The sequence below is a fragment of the Gossypium raimondii genome, chromosome 4 (assembly GCF_025698545.1).
Source record: "Gossypium raimondii isolate GPD5lz chromosome 4, ASM2569854v1, whole genome shotgun sequence".
Taxonomy (NCBI): Eukaryota; Viridiplantae; Streptophyta; class Magnoliopsida; order Malvales; family Malvaceae; genus Gossypium; species Gossypium raimondii.
The window spans coordinates 6,958,593-6,986,272 of record NC_068568.1 but is presented as its reverse complement, the minus strand read 5'-3'; the positions used below and the strand labels follow the sequence as shown (position 1 = coordinate 6,986,272).

Here is a 27,680-nt window from a genome sequence, read left to right as displayed (position 1 = left end):
TAGTCCACGTAGTTTGTGCAATTTCGTCTCTCTTAGCAGACCATTCTCTTGCTTCTTCTCTTTCTTCTCGCTCCGTAAAAGTTAGTATTATCAAATCAGACTCAGACTCCTCGTATAATCCTTGATTAAGTAAATCACTAGGATCAACTCCTATTATATGATTATGAATGATACAACAAGCCAAAACTATATATACTTGAGTTTGAAAATTCCAAAATGGTTCAGCATCTAATACACGAAACTGTTTCTTCAAAATCCCAAAAACACGTTCAATAGTGATTCATAATGATGAATGACGAAGATTAAAGAGTTCCTTTGCATTTTCAGGCCCTTGAGCATTAAACTCTTTTAAATGATATCGGACACCATGATATGGGGTAATATATCCATTTCGGATGCCATATCCAGCATCAGCAAAATAATATTTACCTACAATTTTACAAAACATAATTAATACTAATAAATTATGAGCTTACTAGAACTATTTGGTATTTAATGATAATCATTACCTTCCAGAATTCTTAATCCTCTTGGGCGTGAAAGTGCATCACTTAAAATACGAGAATTATGTGCACTACCTTCCCAACCAGCTAGGACATAGGAAAATTTCAAATCAAATGTAATGGCAGCTAATACATTTTGCGTCGTCCTCCCTTTACGGCTATGAAGTCTTCCTTGAATACTAAGCGAAACAGATGCACGAACATGAGTTCTATCTAATGCTCCAATACAATCTTTAAAATAAGGATAAAACCTTGGATTGTTTCTAATTTCACTAGGAGTTGACTCATCAGGTAATCTAATAACTAGTTTATACAATTTCAAAATAGCTCTCAATACAACCCTAAAGTAACGGTGAATTGTCTCAATTGATCTATAATATCTAGATTCAATCACTCGAAACCTTACATTATGACCAATTATATGTAAAAATATAACTACTTGCTCCCTAATATTCACAGATTTAGTTGATTGTAACAAATTATTCCTACTAAGAATATCACACAAATTAAAAAAGGCAATAGGTCTCATCCTTATCACATCAATACAATGCTGGTCACCACTATATAAAATACTATTAATATAATTTTCTCTTTCATAATCTCGATTCACACGAGGGTGAGAAGCAATTTCCTTCCTAGTTTTTAATTTTTTAATCCAAAGAGCCCCAAAAGCTAAAACTGAAGCCACGACTCCGACAATTGCATTTTGATCTTGATTATGATCCATCTACACAAAATAATGCCACACAAATATTTGATCACTACAAAAAAGATGCAAGATTTTCATAATATCACATATATGACTAAAGTTACCATGACTAAAGTGCATACATACATATTAAGCTAATTATAATTGCATTAATAATTTTTTGAGAAATTAAGCTACATTATTTGTACCAATTTAGTGACACAACTAAAATTAGATATGATTCAACTTGAGAATAAACCAATGATTGGTAATAATATAATGTACACATGTAATGTTGAAAATGGACACCGGACCTATACTTATTCATCATTTCATATCGTTATTCTATTCTTCAATAAATATTGCAACCACTTCCTCTTCTTTTTAAGTTATTTGTAAATGACATGATGTACAGTGGTAGTAGTAAAAATGTTATTTTATTTAATATTTTATTCTTCTATTTAATATTTTTATTACACTTTCCCTTTTAAACGTACATATGATTTAATTAGATTTTTTACTTCAAAATTTTTGGACTTAATTATTTTAAATTTTATGTCAAAAGAATTTTTAAAATTAAGTATTTAAATTGTAAAAAATTATTATATTAAATTTTAATTTATTTTAATGGTGGTATTATTTCATTACCTTTTTTTATTAATGTGAAATTCTTCTAATTAATATTTTTAATTGTATCTTTCGGCTAAACATTGAAGATAGGCATAATATCAAATTTAGCCTTTAATGTTTACATTTTGTATCAATTTGGCTCTTCCAATTAAAATCTCGGTTGTAGATACAATTGGATACAAAAGCCAACCTTTGTATTATCATATTAATTAGTTGGAATCAAATTTCAATTCTATAAATAATTTTTAATAATTATTAATTTGTATTAAAAGATAATTAATATTATATTTAGAGCATTAAAATAGAGGTCAAATATCAAAATGACAGATTTACCCATTACTTTAACATTTTTTGTGTGACTTAAGTAACATAGATCATGTACTTGCTTATTATTTCTCCCTGGGGTAATTCTTTAATATCATAAGCAAACAAGCCAGAAATTTCCAGTACTAGGTATTTAAACACTTGAAAACAAAGAAACCTGAGTATAATGTTAAACCAGAGCAAGCTTTGTTTCTAACTTCTAATCTTGTATTGATAGTTCTATACAAGAAAGGGTAAAGGACTTGCAAGGCAGTGCCAAAGCAGGCAGTTTATGGAAAGATACACATAACTTGGCATTTAATAAGCTTAAATCTCTAGTTTTCATCTAGAATCTGTGAAAGAATATTTCAAAACCAAAAGCAGGACAACAACAAGTACATTCTAAAAAGTCATCAACATCGCATGAAACCAGAAAAATAAAGATCAGTATATATATAGGAACTCATAAGACCAAAATAGTTAAACTCCAACTGATTAATCCTATACGTTTCCATTTGAGAGAAAATCAAAATTCTATCTTTATTATCCTTGTAGAAGAATTTTCCAACATTAACACAACTCGTCTGCTTCCTTATCTAAGCCATTGTTTTTTAATCAAACACAACAATAAACAGCGAGTGAAGGCCTTTTGTCTAATGAAATCAAGATTATAAATTATACAATGACAAGAAACAAAAGTTAAATGATGACCAAGGAAACAAACATTGAGTGAGGTGAGAAAGGAAGGGAAGGGAAGTTCATGATGACTATTCATAAATAGGATTCAGATAGCGCTTTGCTCCTTTCTCTCCGTGTCTCAACTCAATCAAATGCATGTAAAATCATTACAACCAAATTCAGCAAAATACATAAAAGGAAAATTGAGCAAACCTTAACAATGAAGCAAAGAGGCATAAAAGGCAAACATTTAAAGTTTCAAAAGCCTTACATGTTACTAAGAGCCAACTCCTTTACCCAAAACTCGACACGTTTAACTAGTTGCAGGACCAAATTTTTTTATTAACATTAAATCAACCACCAATATGGCAATATATCATAACTCCAAAACTGAAATAAGAACAACTATTTAAATTTACTCAATCAAAACAATTATAGAGTAATGCAAACAAACAAAAGAAAACAAATCAATCTAGAAAATGTCATCACAGACTAGGCAAAAACTCAAGTTAAGTTCTTTACATTATTTTGTTCAAGTTTCCTATTAAAACATTTCTGGGATCTACAATGATCAAGCAACTTTAAACATGCAACAGAATCTCAATGGAAATGGAAAAATCCTTGCTTTAAGCTTTGTATTGAGAAATAGATAAGAAAGTCATGAAATTTATTAAATGGTGCATTTGGCAGAAATTCGAGAAGTTCAGGATAAGCAATGGGTATGGATATAGATAATTGGCACACCAACAAGTACATGTACAGCAAGTTATTGGATTGCTTTGGCGTCATGAATACCCCCAACAAATTTCTTTTTGCTTTTTCATTTTGTTTACTAATTTTTACAAAGACGTTAAGTTTTGATATATATATACATACTTTTTTAGGTAAAAAGATGCAAATTTGAATGTATATTAAACAAATTACAGAATTTTTTACACATATTGTACAACTGTAACAAGTAAAAGTAAAACCAGCAAGAAAATAGAAGTCTACTTAATGCTGAGAACGATGGTTTAATTTACAAATAAGAAGAAAGAAACTTAAACTAAGCTAAAAAAGGGACAAATTTTAGCACACAATTAATTTTTCTATGAACTAGATCAAATCTGTGATGCAAAATTAAGCAAAAATTCCAAAAAAAATCATATTAAAGAAGAAAAAGAAATGAATAAAAAGAATACTTTGAAATATGGTAGCTTTAGCGTTATTGACAGCCAATTCAAGGAGTTGAAGATTAATGGAAGACACGCCGTTGGGATCTTGGAGTTTTCTTTCGAGGAATTTAGCAAAAGCAGCAGCTTTATTAATTGTTAAAGGTCCTCCTGGATGAGCCAATCTGCAATCATAAAAAGCAGAAAAAAGGCAGAATAAGAAGATTCGTCAACAGACAGATGAAATACAGAAAATAAAAAGTATAAAAAACTTATAGAACGGATAAAGAATGGAATTGAATGAACAATGAGAAGGAAGATGAAGAACGGAAGGAGAAAGAATATGGTGAGAGTGGAGGAAAATTTTTCGAAAAATGTCTTACTGATTAAAAATATGTAAGACATTTTCCCTAAAAAACTCATCTCATTTATCGTGTTTTGGAAAATATTTTCCTCATGTAATGGTTTTCAGGTAACCAAACACCTTCCTGACAAACAAACGGACCCTTAATAACAAAATAGTAGTCAGCCTCTCAAATTAGTTGGTCTCTATATTGTTCCTTTTCAACTTTTTTTTTTCCATTTCCAATGTTCTTGAGCAAACCGACGGTTCCCGAAAACCTATGCTCGAGGCATCTCTGATAATCTCCCTGCCCACATCACCATTTAGTTACATTTCCCTATCAATACAGTCAGAGAGCCTTCACCCTTTGTATTCCATTTATCTATTTTGTAGACCTTTAGATGCAATTTCTACTTCTTATAAACACTGATGGTTCCTTGAATGGGTCTGGATTTTGCTTCTCATTTTGATCATCAGAAAATCACCCTTACCACAATATTCTACCCGATGCTTGTTCTTACTCGACAATCCTCCATTGCAGCCCATAGCACTGCTGTAGATAACCCGTTACATGGATAAGTGCTCGCTCATTCATTTAAGCCCTCTGTCGCAAGGGTGAGTGCAACAATATTTCCTGTTCTTAAAACGTGTTTGAAAATACAATTAATGAAATTTCTTTTAAGTCGTTTTGCATTAAGAATATAGGCAATAATTACTGACCTATCTTTAAAATATTTTTGTAATTTATTGATCACTGAGAGCGCATCACCTATCTCAACTCTTAAAAAACAATTCTCAGCCCCAAATAGGATTGCCTGAACACAAGTAAGGGCTTCTGCTGCAAAGGCATTTGGTATGTATTTATTCTAACACACTTTTGCTTTTAGGATTTGTCCTTCTTCATTTCTAGTCACTATTCCAAAACACAATTCCTTATGTTGTTGGCTAAAAGCAACATCAAAGTTCACCTTGACATGCGAGGTCTCTGGTGGTCTCCAACGCTTAGTTTCAATCCTTTGGACAGGTAATTTCTGCTTTTTCCATTAATTTTCAATAAAGCGTTTCATGTCTTCCCCTGATTGTTGTTTTCCTTCATGAACAAATTTATTTCTGGACGTCCATATTGCCCATACTATGCAAACAATTAAATTGCAATTCTGACTTTGAAGACTGTTAAAAAGGAGCAATATCTAATCTTTAAATAGTGCATCACTCTGCTATTGTGGCTATTCAACCTATAGATTTGCCCAAATTTCTGATGCTACAGGGTAGTCCCTAAAAGCATGCACTAGACTCTCTACCCCTTCTTGGCATTTTGGACAGTTTGCTAAACTCACCAACCATCGTTGATATGGATTACCCATAGTTGGTAAATAGTTATGTAAAGATTTCCATACCATATCTTAATTTTTGAGGGTAGATCAAGCAACCATAATTTCTTGTATATTTGTCTGTAATTATTCTCATCGGTTTGTAAATTTGTTCTATCGCTCTGTAAGAATATTTTGTAACCACTTCGAATCGAGTAGTCCCCTGATCTCTCTTCACTCCATAACACCATGTCGTCTTGTCGATCCACTGGGAGAGGGATGCAAAGAATTCTATCCACATCTTCGGCATATAAAGTATTTTTGATCACATCCTCTTTCCAACAGTTGGTTAACTAATCAATTAAATTAGAAACAAGATGGATACTTTAAACATTTTCTAATGTTTGGACCTTATGGTTCACAGCACCTGGTATCCACGCATTGGTCAAAACCGCAATTTAGTCACTTGATCACACACGCCAACAAACCTCTTTCTCAAGCAATCCCCTAGTGGACCATATACTTTTCCAGGTATAAGATGGTAAGTTCCCTAATTGTGCATTCGTAAAACTTTAAAATGGATTATATTTTACTTTTAGAGACTTTGTTAATAATGAATATGTGTAACACACTAATCGCCAACCCTGCTTGGCTAAGAGCACTATATTAAAATTTGATAAACATCTAAAACACATACATCAGATTTCTTTCAATTCGTTTAGTTTCCTCCAGTCACACAATGAATTCCATTTTTATTGTATTGTTTTTGCCACCAGAATCATCCCAATATTTTTTCCAACTTATCGTAAAAATATTTTGGAAGCAAAAAAGAAGCCATAGAATAGGTAGGAATTGCTTGCAGAACTGATTTAACGAATACTTCTTTACCACCATGGGATAGATGCCTTGTACTTCATCTAATAATTTCACTAAGTACCCTATCCTTCAGAATTTGAAAAGATCTCTTTTTATCCCTCCCCACCATATTAGGTAAGCCCAAGTATTTTTCTGGATTTTGTGACCTTCGTACTTCTAAAATATTAACAATCTGCTCCTTCATTTGATTGTCAACATTTGAGCTGAAAAAAACGATTGATTTTTCAAAATTAATACATTGCCTCGAGCAAAATTCACATTCCTATAAAAATGGATTTTCAATTTTGAGCTCTCCTAATTGTAGCATCTCCAAAAAGAATACAATTATCTGTAAACAAAAGATGAATAATGATCGGTCCTTTACGACAAACTTTCACGATAAACCTTCGCTGCAAATTAGAAACAAATAGGGGCTTAGGGGATCACCTTGTCACAAGCCCCTTGTAGGTTTGAAGTGCTTTCTCATCTCACCATTTAGGCATACCGAATAACTCACTAAACTGATACATCTTAAAACCAATTCCATGAGAGATCTTGCAAAACCAATCTTTAACATAGCTTTTTCTAAAAAATTCCTATTCAACTCTATCATACTCTTTACTCCTATCGAGTTTAAGCACTATCCTTCCTTGAGATCCCATCCTTCGTTGTTTAAGAGTGTGCATTAATTCATACGAAAGAAGGATATTATGAGTAACGAGTCTTCTTGGAACAAATGCACTTTGTGCTTCATCAATACATGTGCAAAACTTTTTGGAGTCGATTTGCAACTGTTTTCAAATAATTTCGTAGATAATTGTGCAGAGGCTGATAAGTCTAAAGTTTTTGAGGTTGATTGGATGGGCCACATTTGGAATCAAAACTATATTTGTCAGATTAACTTCATCAATAAATCCCCATTTATTTAGAATGTCGCGACAGGATCCTCCTACCTCATGCCCTATAATATGTCAAAATTTTTGAAAAAATAATGCCGAAAAATCGTCATTTCCAAAAGCCTTAGTTGGCTCCATACCTTTTAACGCAAGAACCACTTCCTCTATAGTGTATTTAGAAGTCATCCCCTGATTCACGTTTGTTGTAATGCAATTTTCAATACCAGAAAGAGTATAATCCAAACTCCCAATGTCTTTCGACGAAAATATATTTTTGAAATATCTTTTTTGCCACCACGACCATCTTTTGTTGATCCGTCGTTGCTTCTCCTAATCCATTCTCTAATTCATCAATTTGATTTATTCCTCTTCTTTGGGCAACAAAGTTGTGAAAGAACTTTGTGTTATTATCTCCCAACCTTATCCTTTTGGTCCCAAAATCTCTCTATCTTTTTCAACTTCCACATTTAATTTTATTTTCGTGTCTATCAAGTCTTCTAAATTTTCATTAGTTGTTTCCTTTTCATCAATTTCTTCCAATTTCTCAAACAGTCGTCCTGATGCCTCTTTTCTTTGGTTTTTAATTTTCACTCCTCAACTTTGTAACCCTTTTCCTAGCATTGCTAATCGCTCGACCATAGTTCCCCTACCTTGTTACCATAACTGTTTCACCTCCTCCTTACATGACTCATTCATAGTCCATCATGCTTCAAATTTAAAATTTAAACTCTTCATTTTCACCTTTTCAAGTTTTGTTTGAAACAAAAGAGGGCAGTGATAAGAAAAAGAATGAGATAAATGTCTTACTGTATATTCAGGAAATAAATTAATCTACTCCAAATTTTCCACCCTTCTATTAAGACACTCTTTAATATTTGTCTCCGAAAGGTTGCGCCTTTCCCATGTAAACCAATGCCCTACATATCCTACATCCTCAAGGCGACAATCATTAAATGCTATCCTAAATTCCTCCATGCTCCTTGTCGCTTTGGTAGACCTCCCTCTTTTTCAAATGAATAAAGAATTTAATTAAAATCCCTAAAATCCAGCCATGGAGAATTATGTTATATGCCCAATCTTCTTAAAAGGTCCTATGCTCCACTTCTTCCCCGTGCTTCTAGGCCCCCATAAAATCCTGCCATTTTCCACCTTGCTCCACCTTCATCTTCTTCAATATTAACATCAATATGGTTAAAAAAATTCTTAAGTTGACAAGTAAATCTCATTTCCATCCTAAACTCAAACCCCTTATTGTGCCCAAAGCTAACACATCAATCCCATTATAGAACCTACACTATGATCGCACACCTTCCATTCACTTGCTAACCAACTTTGTCTCCATCAAAAAGATAATTTGAGGATTATGTTGCTTCAACGTATGCTGAAACCTCCTAACGCTCTGTGGATTCCCCAAACTATAGACGTTCCAGCTTATGATTTTCATTGTGTCCGGTTGGCTTGCCCATTGGCAGCTGCCTTTTTTTTTAAATATCCTTACGTTTCTTAGTCACTTCAACCATGAAAGATCCGATAGTTTTCCTCAAATTTTTTTTATCTGATCTAGGCCTTTTTTTTTCTTTCGCTATTCATCAGAGAAAGTTTTTCACCATCATCCTCTATATCTACACTTTTTGTTCACATGTAATTTCACCTGTTGATGTTGAGGTTTAGCTAGATATGGCGTACAATGAAGAACCAATCTGAATATTATCTCGAGAAGTTAAAGAGTTATGAAATAAATGTATAGCTTTAGTTAAAATTCTCAGGCAACGTCACAGAGTTGAGGAAGCTACTTGGGAATGGAAAAAAGCTATGAAAGTGCAATACTCGAACCTATTTTCTGGTAGGATTTTTGGGGACGAAAATTCCTTTAAGGGGGAGAGTTGTAATAACCTGTTTTGATAGTGTAAAAAATAGTGGTTTTGGGACCATAATTTTGATAAGTAAATTATTATTTTAATGTTTATTTAATCTCTACAGGATTATATTAAAGTCGTATTAAATTTTGTTAAGAAATTTTAATGTTTAAATGGTTAATGAAGTGAAAAGGACTAAATTGAAAATGTATAAAAGTTAAGTTCTTTTAGCTAAAGGGTCTAATGGCTATGAAATACTAAATGAAGGACTTGGATGGTAAATATACCATAATTAAGATAGTGGATTGTGATCGATAGGTTTTATGGCGCTTTAAATGATTTATAAAGGTTAAATTGGTAATTTAATAAATAAATGAAAAAGATAAACTAAAACTCTGTATCATCTTCCTTATTCTATCATTGGAAAACCAAAAATTTTCCATTGGAGAAGAACATTTTTTCAAGCTTAGTTTCATGCATGTAAATGAATTCAACCCTCATTTTTAATGATTTTTATGTTTTTGAGTTCATTTTAGCTTAATTTAGCTAGCCCTAGGGCTAATTTGTAAAACTGTTAAAGGTCGAATGTAACACCCCTAACCCGTATTCGACGTCGAAACAGGGTTACGGAGCATTACCAGATTTATAACTCAATTAAACAAATATCTCATGTACATTTCACATACAAATCAATAACCATTCAAATTCATTCACATAGTCCCTAATACGAGCCTTCGAGGCCCAAAATAAAAATTAAAAATGGTTTAGGCCTAAACTAAGTACTCAAGGAATTTTTCAAAAAATATGAAAAATTTTCAAAGGTACAAGGGACACACGACAGTGTGGCTAGGCCGTGTGTCTCATACGGCCAAGAGACACGGCCGTGTCTCAAGACGTGTGTACATTCTAAATGGGGCCACATGCCCGAGTCCTATCCCAATCCTAGCTCGTGTCCAAATTAGTGAGCATATTACCTTGGGTCACACGGTTAGACCACACACCCGTGTGCCAAGTAGTGTACCCTTTGAAATGGCCTCCCACGACTGTGTGCCAGGCCGTGTGTAAATTGGAGGGTATACTAACTTGTGCTACATGGCCAAGCCACACGCTCGTGTGCAAGGCTGTGTGAAGCTAGTAACTTAATTTGTAAGGAAGTTAGAGGGGACACATGCCCGTGTGTCACACACAGTTGAGACACATGTCTGTGTCTCTACCCGTGTGGACAAAAATAGGCAATTTTTCAAGCCATATTTCTCACTCAAATTGGTACCAACCTACACACATCAATATGCATACAACCATGGCATAAATAGGCATTCAAAAACAACTAATTTCAAGTTTATAACATGTAATAATATCACATATCATAATGATACATATAGACACCTTAAATGACCACTCATAATCATGCAAACTATGTATCTAGTTTTACCTAATTGGTCAAACACATACATGAAATCTTTGTGCCTAAAACTTAGCATGTATGCCACTTATAAATCTCAACCATTTGATACCTAAAATACCAATTCAAAATAAAGACATTAACATAAATTCCACACATCATATACTATAAGGCTATTTACCAATATACATAACCAAGTTCATGCCAAATTAAATGGCTACAACACAACAAAACATATGGGCTTCCAAAAGCCAAAAGACCTATACATGCCATTTAATCCAAATATATATATGCCAAAAGTACCAAAATATTGTTTGATATTGTGATACAATCCTTGACGACTTCCAATCCAAACGAACTTCTAAGACACTATAGAACACGGAAAAAAAAACGGAGTAAGCAATTAAGCTTAGTAAGTTCGTAAAACATGGAATTAAACTTACCATATAACCACAAATTTAGGTAAGTAACTCAAAGCATAACTCAATTCAACTTGGCCAAAGCCCATCACATATCCATTCACCAAGATAGCCATGTATACACATAAAAACCGTGAACTATGTATGAATTCAACAATTATTCCAATTCCATATACATTTAATATCTCTACCGTATATCCGTATATCATATATATATCAACCATCTTCATGTAAATACCTGTACTAGTTCGTATTGAACTTGTAAAATCTCGTAATAACACTATGCTCGTTGAACCACTTAGAATATCGTTAGATACGGGAGTAGTACTATTAAGTTCAATTTTGAGCTAAACTTATTCCACTAATTACCTTAATTATTGATGAATTCTTGATCAATTGGTTTCTAATTAGCTCAATTTAAATTAAGTGTATCTTATGCCTTGCTAATTTATTTTCGTTCCAATTCAATGATTTAATGTTGTTTTAAGTCATGGTGCAAGGTAGGTACATTCAGATGGTTCGAATGGACCCAATTGGGAATCCAATTCCCACCCACGAATGGAGCTGATGGATAGGGCTGATCGCATGCTGATTTTAAAATTAAAATTGACTTGGTAAAAACTGCAAATCCGAATTAACCAAGTCAACTAAAAAAGACCTTGAAAATAAGAGCAAGATTCAGTCCAATTTGGAGGTAAATGAAACTGAAATTGTGCGACCAGTCAGCAAGGGAATCAAATTTAATTCTGATTTTAATTCCCCTTCCCCTAGCTATGACCGACCCTAGTGTATAAAATAGACAATCCAATTAAGCCTTTAAGTAGTTAAATTGGAGTGAAACTCTAATTGGCTTGAGCTGATTTTATGCGATAGGATGAGCAAAAATTAAGGGGACCAGATCAGATTTTTTATTTTGATTTCCTTACCTGATTTGCGGTTGATTCTATCCTATAAAAAAGAGAGGACTCCTACCAGCATGGAGTCAAAACAGAGTGAGAAGAACCAGCAAGAGGAGGACAAAAAATTGGAGAGAAAAATTGAGAGAGAGGATCGAGTAATTCAGCAAGCACAAACACCTCTAATCAATCTAGCGAGTGTCGATCAAAGAGCTGAAAATCAGTCCAAGAATTCAGCAACTTTGAAAGGAGGAATGCTCGACAATTAGAGTAGTATTTCTAGACAAGATTGATTCAAAATTCACTATGTTTTCAATTAATTCCTGCTTTGTTTTATTTGCTATGAGTGGCTAAATTTCTTTTGCTTAGTTAGACACTCATGAAGCCAAATACAAATTGATTCAAAGGCACAATTTATTCTGAATTTAAATTCGGTATTCTATAGTTGTTTATTTTTATTGTTCAAGGGTTTTTCTAAATCAATTGGATTGGTTACCTAGTTAATTTAGGAATTCTCTTATATTCATCTAATTTAAAATTGAGGAATCGTATTTCTTAATTAGACTTAGAATTGGTGACAACTAATTGGCTGGCCACTAATTAGAACAACTACGGTTTTAATTATATAGAAGCCGCTGGAGGATTTTCTATGGGTAATGTTAGGTGAAGTCTCTCTAGTACCCACAGCATCTTTAATCAATAAAACATAGGCTGATTAAGGGTAGTTTTCAGTCAAGAACGTTTCTTAATTGGATTAAAATTAGTAGAGATAGGAAGTCGCTTCGTAAGTGATTTTACAGTCTTGCTATTGAATTAGTTTTCTAGGATAATTTTGAGTCACAATTACTTGTGTTTGGTGAATTAATGTGTCGATAACTAATAATTCTTTCTATCTATTTGATTCTCAATTTCAAGCGTTCTCGATTTAAATTTACTTTCATTCATTACTTTAATTTTCAGCAAGCAAACATTGAAACAAACCCCCCTTTGTGTGCGTGTGTGCGGTTTACATTTAGTTTTATTTAACACAAGCTCCCTCATGGGATCAATACCCTATTTGCCCTTTATTACTAGTTAATATTGTTGAGTAGTAGATTTAATTTGGTGGATGTAACGACATTGCACCAAATTTTGGTGTCGTTGCTGGGGAAGCGACGTTGTCGAATCTATTTGATTTTCAGAACTTATTTTTTTTCTTGCTTTTGTTTTTGCAGCTAGATTTATTCCTTTAGTTTATGTTATTAAGGAGCGGACGATGAACATCAAAGTCCCCTGCTAGAACCACCGATCAGCAAGCTTAAACTTGCAACCCTCACACCGAGACTACTGATTTAGAAGACATCGGTATGGCCAACCAGACTTTAAAGCAATTGGCTGCACCTAACCTCACTGTCCGGCCTCTATCTATCACTTACCCTACCCTTGATAGTCCCTTAAAACTAAACTCGGGATTCCTAAATTTGTTGCTGAAATTTAATTGACTGCCGAGTGAAGATCCATACCGACATATTAATGAATTTATTGTCACTTGTTCAACCATGCAGCCAAATGGTATTGAGGAAGAACAAATCAAGCTCCGAGCCTTTCCTTTCTCATTACAAGGATTGGCAAAGGACTGGTTATATTACATGCCACCGGGTTCATTCACGACTTGGACGGGGCTGCACAAAACCTTTCTTGAGAAATTCTTTCTGGCATCACGGATAGGATCGATTAGGAAGAAAATTTGTGGGATAAAACAGTTGGTAGGTGAGTCATTATATGAGTATTGCGAGAGATTCAAACGGTTATGTGCAAGCTTTCCGCAACATCAAATTAGTGAGCAGCTTTTGGTACAATACTTTTATGAAGGGTTGACGCCACAAGACCGAGGTATGATTGATGCAGCGAGTGGAGGTGCGCTGATCGACAGGACACCTGAGCAAGCCCAAAATTTAATTACTAATATGGCTCAAAACACGCAGCAATTTGGCCTGAGGATGGCTGATTTGGGTAGACGAGTGGATGAGGGGCAATGGAGTATGATGGAAGCTCAATTAGCTAACTTAAGAGCTATGGTGAGTAAGTTGATGACTAGAAGCAATTCGGAAGCTTCACTATGTGGTATTTGCTATTTAGAGGGACATGCCACGGATATGTGTCCTACATTGCGAGAAGGGGAAGTTAATGACGTTTTCCCAAATCAAAGAAGGTATGATCCGTATTCAGCCACCTACAATGAAGGATGGAGAGACCACCCTAATTTAAGGTACCAAAACCGAGCCACACCCCCTGGATTTGAACAGCAAAATTTCTGAGCATATAATACACCACAACAGCCCCAACAAAACCTAAATGTCGGGACTAAGACACATGCCTTACTTGAGCAAATGATGAAGATGATGTTCGATCAAAAGAAAGAGACCGATGGGAAATTTCAGGCTCTTAAATCAGCCGTGAAACAATTAAAAAATTGAGCTTCTTCGACCGATGTTAACCTTGGAAATTTGCTGGCTCAAGTAAACAATCGATTGCCATCACAACCGGTGACAAATATGAGGGACAATGTTAGTGCAATAACTTTGAGAAGTGGAAAGGAATTAAGACCTATTCTGAAAAAGGTCCAATATAGCGATGAAGAGGACGAAACCCATGTAAAAGACGTCCGATTCAGTGATAAAATAAAGGAGATTTCAGCCATGCCAAGGGCTGATATACAACAGCCACGAACAGCCCTAAGGGAGGCAGAAAAATCACACCTACAGCAGTCCACTGTTTCGCACCACGCAACAAATTAGAGCAGCAAACGTAGCCCCTTGAGCCAGAAATTGAAGGTGGTTCGAGAACTAATAATCAGCAGCGATCTTATGTGCCGAAAGCCCTTTTTTCGCAGCGTATGAGGAAGGAAAAATCAGACGACGTCAACGCTGAAATTCTGGAAACTTTCCGTAAGGTACAAGTTAATATTCCATTAATTGATGCAATTAAACAAGTGCCTAGATATGCTAAGTTTTTAAAAGAATTATGCACATATAAAATAAAATTGATTGGAAACGAGAGGATTGGTTTAGGTGAAAATGTATCCGCGGTATTTCAAAAGAAACTCCCACTTAAGTACAAAGATCATGGAATGTTTTCGATACCTTGTAAGATAGGAGGCCTTAAAATTGATAGTGTTATGCTCAATTTAGGAGCCTCTATAAATGTCATGCCTAGGAGTATCTATGACAAGGTACACTTAGGTTCATTAAAAGAAACGGGATTGATAATTCAACTTGCTGATAGGAGTAATGCCTACCCCGATGGCATCTTAGAAGATGTCCTAGTGCAAGTAAACGAGTTAGTCTTTCAGGTCGATTTTTATGTCTTGGACATGGGACCTAATATTAGTTCGAGTGATGTACCCTTACTCCTAGGTAGACCTTTTCTTAAGACCTCTAGAACAAAAATTGATGTACATAGGGGGAACTTAACTATGGAGTTTGATGGTGAGATAATAAAATTTAACATATATGATGCTATGAGATATCCCACCGATATTAATTCTGTGTATGCCCTTGATGTAATTGATAATCTTGTTCAAAATGTCTATAAATTAGGAGAGGATGATGAGTTAGAGAGTGTTCTAACTAAAAGTATTTTTGATGCCGATATGAATAATCATGAATTTGTTGTTTCTAATTTTTTGATTGATTCGGTTTGTGTATTAAATTCTCCTCAATTGACATACTCTAAACTGATTTTCCCTAGCATTGAGGTGACCGATAAACAAATTCCCTCACTAATTTCACCACCTAAACTTGAGCTAAAAGGGCTGCCCGAAAATTTAAAGTATATCTATTTAGGTGAGAATCAAACTTTGCCGTTGATAGTGTCGAATGCCTTGACCGAAATCCAAGAGTCCAAGCTGATTAGAGTTCTTAGGGAGCATAGGGAAGCTTTCGGTTGGACACTAGCTAATATTAGGGGACTTAGTACAACCTTGTGCACTCACAAGATAGCCCTAGAACCAAATTCAGCCCCTAAGAGAGACCTCCAACGCCGATTGAATCCACCAATGATGGAGGTGGTTAAGAAAGAAATTTTAAAATGGTTAGAGGCTAATGTTATCTATCTTATAGCTGATTCAGAATGGGTAAAGTCCGATCCACGTTGTCCCTAAGAAAGGAGGAACCACAATAGTTACCAATGAGGAAGGGTTAGAAATTCCTACAAGAGTGCAAAATGGTTGGCGGGTTTGCATAGACTATAGGAAGCTAAACAAAGCCACTAAGAAAGACCACTATCCTCTCCCATTCATGGATCAAATGTTAGAAACGCTAGCTGGTCATTCACATTTTTGTTTATTAAATGGCTATTCAGGTTACTTACAGGTTCCAATCGCACCCGAGGATCAAGAAAAGACCACTTTCACTTGCCCGTTTGGAACCTATGCCTTCAAGAGAATGCCTTTCGGATTGTGCAATGCACCGGCCACATTTCAAAGAGGTATAATGAGCATTTTTTCAGATTTTATTTTACATTTAATGGAGGTGTTTATGGATGACTTTACTGTTCATGGTGATTTATTTGATCAATGTTTGCATCATCTTGCATTAGTGCTTAGGCGTTGCATTGTTACAAATTTGATATTAAACTTTGAAAAATGTCATTTCACGGTTGAGAAAGGTGTGGTTTTGGGTCATGTCGTTTCCGCTAGAGATTTAAAAGTTGACCAAGCTAAGGTTGAGGTAATTAAAAACTTACCCTATCCGAGCACTGTAAAAGAAATTCGATCTTTCTTAGGGCATGTAGGTTTCTATCGTAGGTGCATCAAGAATTTTTCACAAATATCTTCACCTTTATGTGCATTGCTAGGTAAGGATGTCACATTTGAATTTAATGAGAATTGTAAAAAATCTTTTGATGAATTGAAACTAAAATTGATCACAACACTTATCATTCAAGGACCAAATTATGCATTACCCTTCGAGATTTTATGTGATGCTAGTGATAGGGCTGTTGGTGTGGCACTGGGACAAAGAAATGGTAGAGAGTCCTATGTAATTAGGTATGCTAGTGAGCTATTAAACCCAGCTCAATGCAATTACACCACAACCGAGAAAGAACTCTATGCCATAGTCTTTGCCTTAGAGAAATTTAGAGCATACTTGTTAAGAGTTAAAGTCATTGTATTTTCTAATCATAGTGCTCTTAAATACTTACTGCATAAGAAAGAAGCCAAGCCTAGATTGATTAGGTGGATTTTTCTCTTGCAAGAATTCGACTTAGAGATTAAATATAAGAAGGGTAAAGAGAACTTTGTGGTTGATCATTTGGGTAGGATAAAGACCGGGGATGTGAGGAGTGAGCCCAGTGATCTATTTCCTGATGAGAGACTTTATAGTGTGTCTAGTGCCTTACCATGGTATGCCGACATGGTGAACTACTTAGTGACCAAAGAGTTTCCCACGAATGCACCTAGACACTTGAGGAAAAAAATTACAAGTCAATCCCGATTCTACTTGTGGCATGAGCCATACCTTTGGCGATTTTGTAGCGACCAAACGATTAGGCGTTGTGTCGATGATAGTGAGATAGAATTCGTGCTTAATTTTTGTCATTCTCAAGAGGGTAGAGGACATTTTGGACCAAAGAAAACAACCTATAAGATACTTGAGTGTGGGTTATTTTGGCTGACCATTCATAAGGACTCATATGCATTTTGTAAAAATTGTGCATCATGTCAAAGAATCGGTAACTTAAGTAGTAGAAATCAAATTCCATTACATAATTTCTATGTTTGTGATATATTTGACGTGTGGGGCATTGATTTTATAGGGCCTTTCCCTTCCTCTTTCGGTTATTTATACATTCTTGTGTGTGTTGATTACTTGTTGAAATGGGTAGAAGCATTTCCAACTAGGATCGATGATGCTAAAACCATTGTGAAACTTCTTAAGGCCAACATCTTGAATAGGTATGGGGTACCAAGGGCTATAATTAGTGATAAGGGAACCCACTTTTGTAATTGAACCTTGAGAGCCTTACTTGCACAATATAGAGTTACCCATAAGGTATCGACAACCTATCACCCTTAAACCAATGGGCAAGCCGAGAGTAGCAACAAAGAAATTAAGGGAATTTTAGAGAAAATTGTCAAGCCTAATAGGAAAGATTGGAGCCATAAACTAGATGAAGCATTGTGGGCTGTTCGAACAGCCAACAAAACTTCAATAGGGATGTCGCCTTATAGGGTTGTCTTTGGTAAGGCATGTCATCTTCCCATAGAGCTAGAACATAGGTCATTTTAGGTTGTTAAGCAATGCAATTTGGACTATAGTTTAGCAGGGGAAGAGCGCAAATTGAAGCTGCAAGAGTTGGAGGAGTTGCTAAATTGTGTACTTTAAAATCAATTTCATACTTAATTTTGTACTTTAAAATCAGAATTGGATTAAATTTAGTTTGCTAAATTGATCAATTATGTGGTCCTTGTGAGAAATTTGAGCCTAGAGTGTGAAGTTGGGAAATCCATTCTAACTTGTGAGAGCATTATTATTTATTCATGTGTGATTATTGTTATCAATTATCAATTAATCTAGAACTTGCTTTAGATCTTATTGAGTCTAGTAATACGTTTAATCCACATGAACATGATTTAAGAGGCATTAGGATGCAAGCCACGTTACCCACATAGGCCGACCTTGACACTATCTTCAATTAGTTAGCCAATTTGAAGCCTTAATACCCCAATTTTATTGATTTACCTCCAGATATTGAACCAAACTTGAATGATATTGACTCACCTTCTCTAGGCTAGTTAATTCAATTGGGAGTTCATCTTGATTTTTAGTTTTTTATCGAAGGATTGTTGGCTAATTAAAGTGCTAATTGGAGTGATTTTTCGCTGAAATTAGAGGCTGATTAGTAATGTAAAAAAATCAGTAAGTTGTAGCCTCTCTATTATGCAAGGGAATACTCTAATGTAAGGAAGTAATGTGCGATCAAATTGAAGCAAATCTGCCGATTCAAGTGGTTGAAAGTTGAGACTGTTTAAGTGATGTAGGGTTGATTGTTTAAAAATTAAAAAAAAAAGAATCAGAATTATGAATGATGACTTTCAAATGATGAATTTTACTAGCTTAGAGTACTAGCTCCACCGTCCAAATAAAATCCTGCCGTCCTTGTACATTACCACATAACCATATAACCACAAATTTAGGTAAGTAACTCAAAGCATAACTCAATTCAACTTGGCCAAAGCCTATCACGTATCCATTCACCAAGTTAGCCACGTATACACATAAAAATCGTGAACTATGTATGAATTCAACAATTATTCCAATTCCATATACATGTAACATCTCTACCGTATATTCGTATATCATATATATATCAACCATCTTCATGTAAATACCTGTACTAGTTCGTATTAAACTTGTATAATCTTTTAGTAACACTATGCTCGTTGAACCACTTAGAATATCGTTAGATACACGAGTAGTACACACGAGGTTACTCAACTATAATCCGTCAATTCTTGTACATGTATGCTCATACGAGCGATAAATGGTATGTTCCTCTGAGCTGAATAACGGTAAGCTCATTCGAGATGTGAATTGGTAAGCTCTCAAGAGCTAAAATCGGTAAGCTCATACGAGCTGTGGTGTGTCCGCAACACATGCAAGACCACAACCAAATCGGTAACCCTAATGACATGTCATTTGTATCCTACAAATTCCTAAGGTGCAAATGGGACTCGGTATTCTTCGTAAATCGCTAGCTATGTGCTCGATAATTATACAAATAATTAAACCATTCACATACATATAATTCAATTAAAGCATATAAATAGGCAATTTAATTACACGAACTTACCTCGAACTCGTACGATAGAAATAAGACCGTTTAGTCCACGACTTTATCCTTTCCCCAATTTAATTCTGAATGTTTCTTTTCTTGATCTATATAATAAAATTCAACTAATTTAAGCATCATTCTATTCAAATTAACCAAAATTCATATTATTTAAAATTACTATTTTACCCCTATACTTTTGACTTTTTTACAATTTAGTCCCTAGCTCGTTAAAATGAAATTCATGTAATTTCACCGTACCCAAGCCTAGCCGAATATCTTATAATCCTATACTAGCTTATAAATTTCATAATTTCACAATTTCACATATTTAACACATAATTTTCATGTTTCTCAATTTAATCCCTATTTAACAATTTCATTAAAATCACTTAAAAATAGTTTAATTAACAACAAATATTCATTTTCTTTAATTAAACTTCAAGAAAAACTAAAATTTTCTCATGGAAAACCCCTAGACCTTCAACCATATTGCAAATTAGTCCTCTATTTAGCTAGAATAAGCTACAACGATCCTGAAAACATAAAAATCAACAAAAACGGGACAAGATAACACTTACATGCAAGGGACTTTCTTTGAAAAATTTTCAAGCTTTTCCAATGGTTTTTCTTGCTGTAAAATCGGTTCATGCATGTGTGAAGATGATGGCCATTTTGTTTTATTTTATTTTTATCATTAATTGGCTAATTACTAAATTAATCTTACCTAACTTTAAAAATTTCATAATTACCAAGCCATGCATATCCACTATCACCTTTAATGGTCCAATTGCCATATAAGGACCTCCACTTTAAAGTTCTCTAGCTATTTAACACCTTTAGCTAATAGAACACAACTTTCTCACTTTATGCGATTTAGTCCTTTTTATCAAATTGAGCATGTAAACGGTAAAATTTCTTATCGAAATTTTTATACTATAATACTATCATGTTGTAGATTAGAAAATAATATTAAAATAAATTTTTTGACTTTAGATTTGTGGGCTCAAAACCACTATTTCGATTTCACTAAAAACGGGTTGTTACAACTCTCCCCCCTTAGGAATTTTTGTCCCCAAAAATCTTACCAGAAAACAAGTTAGGGTATTGTTTTCTCATAGCTTCCTCGGGTTCCCAAGTAGCCTCAACCCAGTGACGTTGCCAAAGAACCTTTAATAAAGCTATACTTTTGTTTCTTAATTCTTTGATCTCTCGTGTCAAAATTCTGATCGGTTCTTCGTTATACGACATGTCGGGCTGAATCTCAACCTCTGTCGAAGAAATTATATGTGAAGGGTCCGATCGGTACCGTCGTAACATAGATACATGAAATACATTATGAATCTTCTAAATTTCTGATGGTAAATCAAGTCGATATGCCACTGGCCTTATTCTCTCAATATTCTCGTACGGTCCTATAAATCACGGACTTAACTTTTCTTTGTGACCAAAACGGAGAATATACTTTCAAAAACACTCTGTCGCGAATTGAAAACTATTATTATACGTGAATTCAACCAACGGTAAATATTTTTTCCAATTACCTTCGAACTTTAAAACAGAGCATCGAAGCAAATCTTCAAGAATTTGAATCACTCTCTCAAACTGACCATCGGTTTGAGGATGAAATGCGATGCTAAAATGCAACCGCGTACCCAAAGATTCTTATAGCTTCTTCAAAAATCGTGATGTAGATCGCGGATCCCTATCCGAAATAATAGAGACTGACACTCCATCTAATCTGACGATTTCAAAAATATACAACTCAACCAACCTATCAAGTGAAAAGTCTGTACGCACCAGAATAAAATGTGTGGACTTTGGAAAACGATCGACAATGACCCAGATAGCACCTTTCTTTTTTGAAGATAGAGGTAATCTCGATACAAAATCTATCGTAACTCTATCCTATTCCCACTACGGTATTATCACTGGCTGTAATAATCCTGAAGGCACTTGATGTTCAACTTTAGCCTGTTGAAAAATTAAAAATCTGAACACAAAGTCAGAAATGTCGTGTTTCATACTGGACCACCAGTACATTTGTCTCACAAACTCTACCTCGGAACAACAAACAATCATCGAATCCAATCTTCTGAATCTGTAGTTGACTCACACTGTACTCTTTTAGCTTGCAATTCATTATCACATTTCTAAGCCTCGCAGATTTGCTGAAGAAACTCCGATTTGACTTTTAACCCAGCTAATATCGATCCATCATTTGACAAAGTCAATCGCGCATTCATCGCTCTTTAGGCAAACAAGGATTTTTTACTCAAAGCATCCGCGACTACATTCGCTTTACCCGGATGATAATCAATAATTAGTTCATAATCTTTCAACAGTTCAAGCCACCTTCGCTGTCTCAAATGCTGAAATCTTGCTCGAATCAACTCTGACGCCTTCCGCTGAAACAATGTTACCGAAAAATTCAACTTCACGGAGCCAAAACTCGTACTTGCTAAATTTAGCACATAATTGTTTATCTCTCAAAGTTCGTAACATAATTCTCAAATGCTCGGCGTGTTCAGACTCATCTCGAGAATAGATCAAAATATCATCAATGAATACAACTACGAATCTGTCTAAATACGGTCTAAAAATTCTATTCATCAAATCCATAAAAACTGCAGGAGCGTTAGTTAACCTAAACGGCATAACAAGAAATTCAAAATGTCTGTACCTGGTTTTGAATGCAGTGTTCGGCACATCCAAATCTTTGACCTGCAACTAATAATAACCAAATCGCAAATCAATCTTTGAAAATATCGTTACACGTTTCAACTAATCAAATAAATCATCGATATGTGGTAATGGGTACTTATTTTTTATCGTAGCTTTGTTAAGCTGATGATAGTCAATATACAATCTCATTGAACCATCTTTCTTCTTTACGAACAAAACTGGTGCACCCTAGTACGAGAAACTCGGTCGTGCAAAACTTCTATCTATTAACATTTGCAACTGAGCTTTCAATTCTTTCAACTCTGTAGGAGTCATTCTGTACGGAGCTATCAATATCGGTGACATTTTCGGTAATAACTCAATAGCAAAAGCAACCTCTCTGATAGGTGGCAACCAATGTAACTCTTCTGGAAACACATCTAAATATTCACAAACCACTGCCACTGATTCAATCTTCAATTCAGACACCTTTGTATCCAGTACATATGCAAGGTAAACATCGCAACCTTTTCTCACATACTTCTGTGCTAACATAGCCGATATCACAATAGGCAACCCACTCGAATCATTGGATTCAATATGAAGAGTCTTACCGTTCTGACATTTTAATATAATAAGCTTTCGTCTGTAGTTTACAACAGCATCATGTAGAGTCAGCCAATCCATGCCCAAAATCACATCGAATTCATCAAATGGTAAAAGCATCAAATCGGTCGAAAAATTGTAACCCTGAGTCATCAAAGGACAATTCTTGCAGACTTTATCAATTAAGACATACTGACCTAAGGGGTTCGACACTTTAACCATGAATTTAGTGGACTCAACTGGTAAACTCTTATTAGACACTAAATTTGTACATACATAAGAATGGGTTGATCTGGGATCAATCAAAGCAGTTACATCAGTTTTATAAAGAGAAAAAGTACCAGTGATAATATCTAGTGCCGACGCATCTTCGCTAAAGCGAATAGCATAAGCTCTAGCTGGTGCCCGTGCTTCGGATCTCACTGCAGAATTTCTTGTTGCACCTCGACTACCAGTAGCAACTGTATTGGTCGTCCTCACGATTTAAGTTTTTTCTTTCTCAGACTTCTCAGGACAATATCTAATGTAGTGGTTGAAGGAACCACATCTGAAACATGCTTCAATTTTCACTCGACACTCGCCATAATGTGGCCTGTTACAGTGTTTGCACTTGGGTCTAGCATTTCTAACACTACCCACATTAACTACAGACGTAACCTGGGGTTCAGGACTAGAGTGTCTCGCATCTATATCTATATTAAAATGCCCCAAAAAATAGTAGGACGATAATAATGTTCTTTAGATTTATTCGATGCTGACTGATGTGACTTTCCCGTAAATCTCTTTCTCGAATCTCTCGCTTCAAATTCAACTTTTCTCTTTTCTTTACTAAGCTCCTTAGCTTTGTGTGCTCTGTCTACTAATACAACAAATTATTTCAATTCAAGTATTCCAACTAAAAGCTTAATGTCTTCATTCAACCCATTTTCAAACCTTTTACACATAACCACCTAGGTTGGAATGCACTCACGGGCATACTTGCTCAGTCTGACAAACTCTCTTTCATATTCAGATATGGTCATACGACCCTGTTTTAGCTCCGAAAATTCTTTATGCTTTTGATCAAGAAACCGTTGACTTATATACTTCTTTCTTAAATCTGTTTGAAAGAATTCCATTGTGATCCGTTCTCTTCGTACTACATAAATTAACGTGTTCCACCATTGATATGTCGAATCTTTCAAAAGAGATACAGTGCATTTAACACATTCTATTGGCGTACAAGATAGTTAATCAAAAACCCTAATCGTATTCTCTAGCCAAAACTCGGTTATTTCTGGATTGTCACCAGTAGTAGCCCTAAACTCTTCGGCCCCATATTTGTGGATTTTATCAACGGGTAGTTTGCTCATGTGTACAGGTTCCAAAACTTGCGAAGCTACGGGGACCGGCTGGGGAAAAGGTGGGGGTAGAAGTTGCTAAGCAGCCGGATTAGTTCGAACAAACTCAGTGAACCACTCATTCATCAAATGGAAGATGGCTTCCTTAGCCTCTCCTCCACGACCCTCAGATACGAGTCTCGATCCTGAAGAAGCCATTCTGTGAACGGACGTTGACACGTTACTTTCAACATCATCGGAGTTTGCTCGATTGGAATCCATTACTATATGAAAACATGATTTAAACTATCAAGAGATACCACACTATCACAGGTTATAAAATAGCATGTATAGCTAGACTCACATACACTACGATAGTCTGAGAATCGACTAAACTGTAGCTCTAATACCAATAAATGTAACAACCATAACCTATATCCGATGCCGAAACAGGGTTACGAAGCATTACCAAACTTATAAATCAATTAAATAAACATCTCATGTACATTTCACATTCAAATCAATAACCATTCAAATTCATTCATATAGTCCCTAATACGAGCCTTCGAGGCCTAAGCCGTGTGTCTCACACGGCCAAGAGACACGGTCATGTCTAAGGTCGTGTGGACATTCGAAATGGGGTCACACACCTGTGTCCTAGCCTGTGTCCAAACTAGAAAGCATACTAACTTCGATCACACGGCTAGACCACACGCCCGTGTGCTAGGCCGTGTTCTAGGCCGTTTGTAAATTAGAGGATATATTGACTTGTGCTACATGGTCAAGCCACACGCTCGTGTACTTGGCCGTGTGAATATACTAACTTAATTTCTAAGGAGTTATAGGAGACACACAGCCATGTCATCTGGTTGTGTGTCACATACGGTTGAGACACACGCCGGTGTCTCTACCCGAGTGGACAAAAATAGGTCATTTTCCAAGTCATATTTCTCACCCAAATCGGTGCCAACCTACACACATCAATATGCATACAACCATGGCATAAAGAGGAACTCAAAACCAACCAATGTCAAGTTTATAACATGTAATAATATCACATATCATCATGATACATATAGACACCTCAAATGGCCACTCATAATCATGCCAACTATGTATCCAATTTTACCTAATTGGTCAAATACATATATGAAATCTTTGTGCCTAAAACTTAGCATGTATGCCACTTATAAATCTCAACCATTTGATACCCAAAATACTAATTCAAAATAAAGGCATTCACATAAGTTCTATACATCATATACTATAAGGCTATTTACATATATACATAACCAAATTCATGCCAAATTAAATGGCTACAACACAACAAAACAAAACATATGGGCTTCCAAAAGCCAAAAGACCTATACATGCCATTTAACCTAAATATATATATGTCAAAAGTACCAAAATATTGTTTAATAGTGTGATGCGATCCTTGACGACTTCCAATCTGAACGAGCTTCTGAGACACTATAGAACACGGAAAAATAAACGGAGTAAGCAATTAAGCTTAGTAAGTTCATAAAACATGGAATTAAACTTACCATATAACCACAAATTTAGGTAAGCAACTCAAAGCATAACTCAATTCAACTTGGCCAAAGCCTATCACATATCCATTCACCAAGTTAGCCATGTATACACATAAAAGTCGTGAACTATGTATGAATTCAAAAATTATTCCAATTCCATATACATGTAACATCTCTACCATATATTCGTATATCATATATATATCAACCATCTCCATGTAAATACCTGTACTAGTTCGTATTGAACTTGTATAATCTGGTAATAACACTATGCCCGTTGAACCACTTACAATATCGTTAGATACGCGGGTAGTACACACGAGGTTACTCAATTGTAATCCGTCAATTCTTGTACATGTATGCTCATACGAGCGATAAATGGTAAGTTCCTCTGAGCTGAATAACGGTAAGCTTATACGAGCTGTGAATTGGTAAGCTCTCATGAGCTGAAATTGGTAAGCTCATACGAGCTGTGGTGTGCCCGAAACACATGCAAGTCCACAACCAAATCAATAACCCTAATGACATGTCATTTGTATCCTACAAATTCCTAAAAATGGGACTCGGTATTTCGTAAATCGTTAGTTATGCGCTCGATAATTATACATAATAATTAAACCATAATTCAATTAAAGCATATAAAAATGCAATTTAATTACACGAACTTACCTCGAACTCGTACGATAGAAATTTGACCGTTTACTCCACGACTTTATCCTTTCCCCAATTTAAATCTGAATGTTTCTTTTCTTGATCTATATAATAAAATTTAACTAATTTAAGCATCATTCTATTCAAATTAACCAAAATTCATGTTATTAAAATTACTATTTTGCCCCTATACTTTTGACTTCTTTACAATTTAGTCCCTAGGCTCGTTAAAATGAAATTCATGTAATTTCACTACACCCAAGCCTAGCTAGATATCTTATAAGCCTATACTAGCCCATACATTACACAATTTCACATATTTAACACATAATTTTAATATTTCTCAATTTAATCCCTGTTTGACAATTTCATTAAAAATCACTTAACAGAAGTTGTTTAATTAACAAAAAAGATTCATTTTATTCCATTAAAATTCAAGAATAACTAAAATTTTCTCATGGAAAAACCCTAGACCTACCATGTAACCGCCCATTTTTGACCTTAATCGGACAAAGTGGTTTCGGGACTACGAATCCGAGTTAGAAAAATATTTTAATATTTTTTTAGTGTCTATTACATTTTAAGTTATATATGTGAAAATTTCATGTGAAAATTTGATAGTTTGAAGGCTCAATTCGGTAAAAAGGGCTTAATCGCGTAAAATAAAAAGTTAGAGGTTAAATTTTAAAAGTACTTAAATGAGGTTGTCTTTTAAAGTGGAAGGAGTTGAATACTAATTATCCCATAAACTAGTTAGTGGGTGGCACATTACAATACTAACCTTAGTATATATGTTTTATAAATTAATAATAAGGTTAATTTGGTCAAATAGCAAATTATGTTTTATAATTAAAATTAGGTTAAAATCATAATTCATTCATCTCTCCAAAGCCGAAACTAAGCTAGGAAGAACTCAACCATGGCTTTTAGGGTTTCAAAAATTGCTTAGCTTAATTAAGGTATATTTTAGTCTTAGTTTTTGATGATTTTTATGTTTTTGTGATCGTTGCTTTGTATACTATTTAGCCCATGTTTTAATTTTAGAATTTGATGGTGATTTTGAGTTTTACCATTGATGAATGCTTGAGCTTTTTGTTAGTTGATGATGAAATATGAAAGATAGGTGAAATATTAATATGTTTTGTATTTGAATTTTTGAT

General features: G+C 34.8%; 1 protein-coding gene across 1 annotated transcript; it reads left to right on the top strand.

The window, feature by feature from the left end:
* Positions 1 to 14,805: 14,805 nt before the first annotated feature.
* LOC105779082 (uncharacterized) lies at positions 14,806 to 17,923 on the top strand. Its single transcript, XM_012602833.1, has 3 exons — positions 14,806 to 16,044; positions 16,283 to 16,397; positions 16,767 to 17,923. The coding sequence occupies exons 1-3, from the start codon at positions 14,806 to 14,808 to the stop codon at positions 17,921 to 17,923; spliced, it is 2,511 nt and encodes an 836-aa protein (XP_012458287.1).
* The last annotated feature ends 9,757 nt before the right edge of the window (positions 17,924 to 27,680 follow it).

Coding starts and splice junctions, on each gene's coding strand:
- LOC105779082 (XM_012602833.1), top strand. CDS start 14,806: ATGAGGAAGGAAAAATCAGACGACGTCAACGCTGAAATTCTGGAAACT. Junction 16,045..16,282: donor TTATAGCTGATTCAGAATGG/GTAAAGTCCGAT, acceptor GGTTACTTACAG/GTTCCAATCGCACCCGAGGA. Junction 16,398..16,766: donor ACCGGCCACATTTCAAAGAG/GTATAATGAGCA, acceptor GTGCATTGCTAG/GTAAGGATGTCACATTTGAA.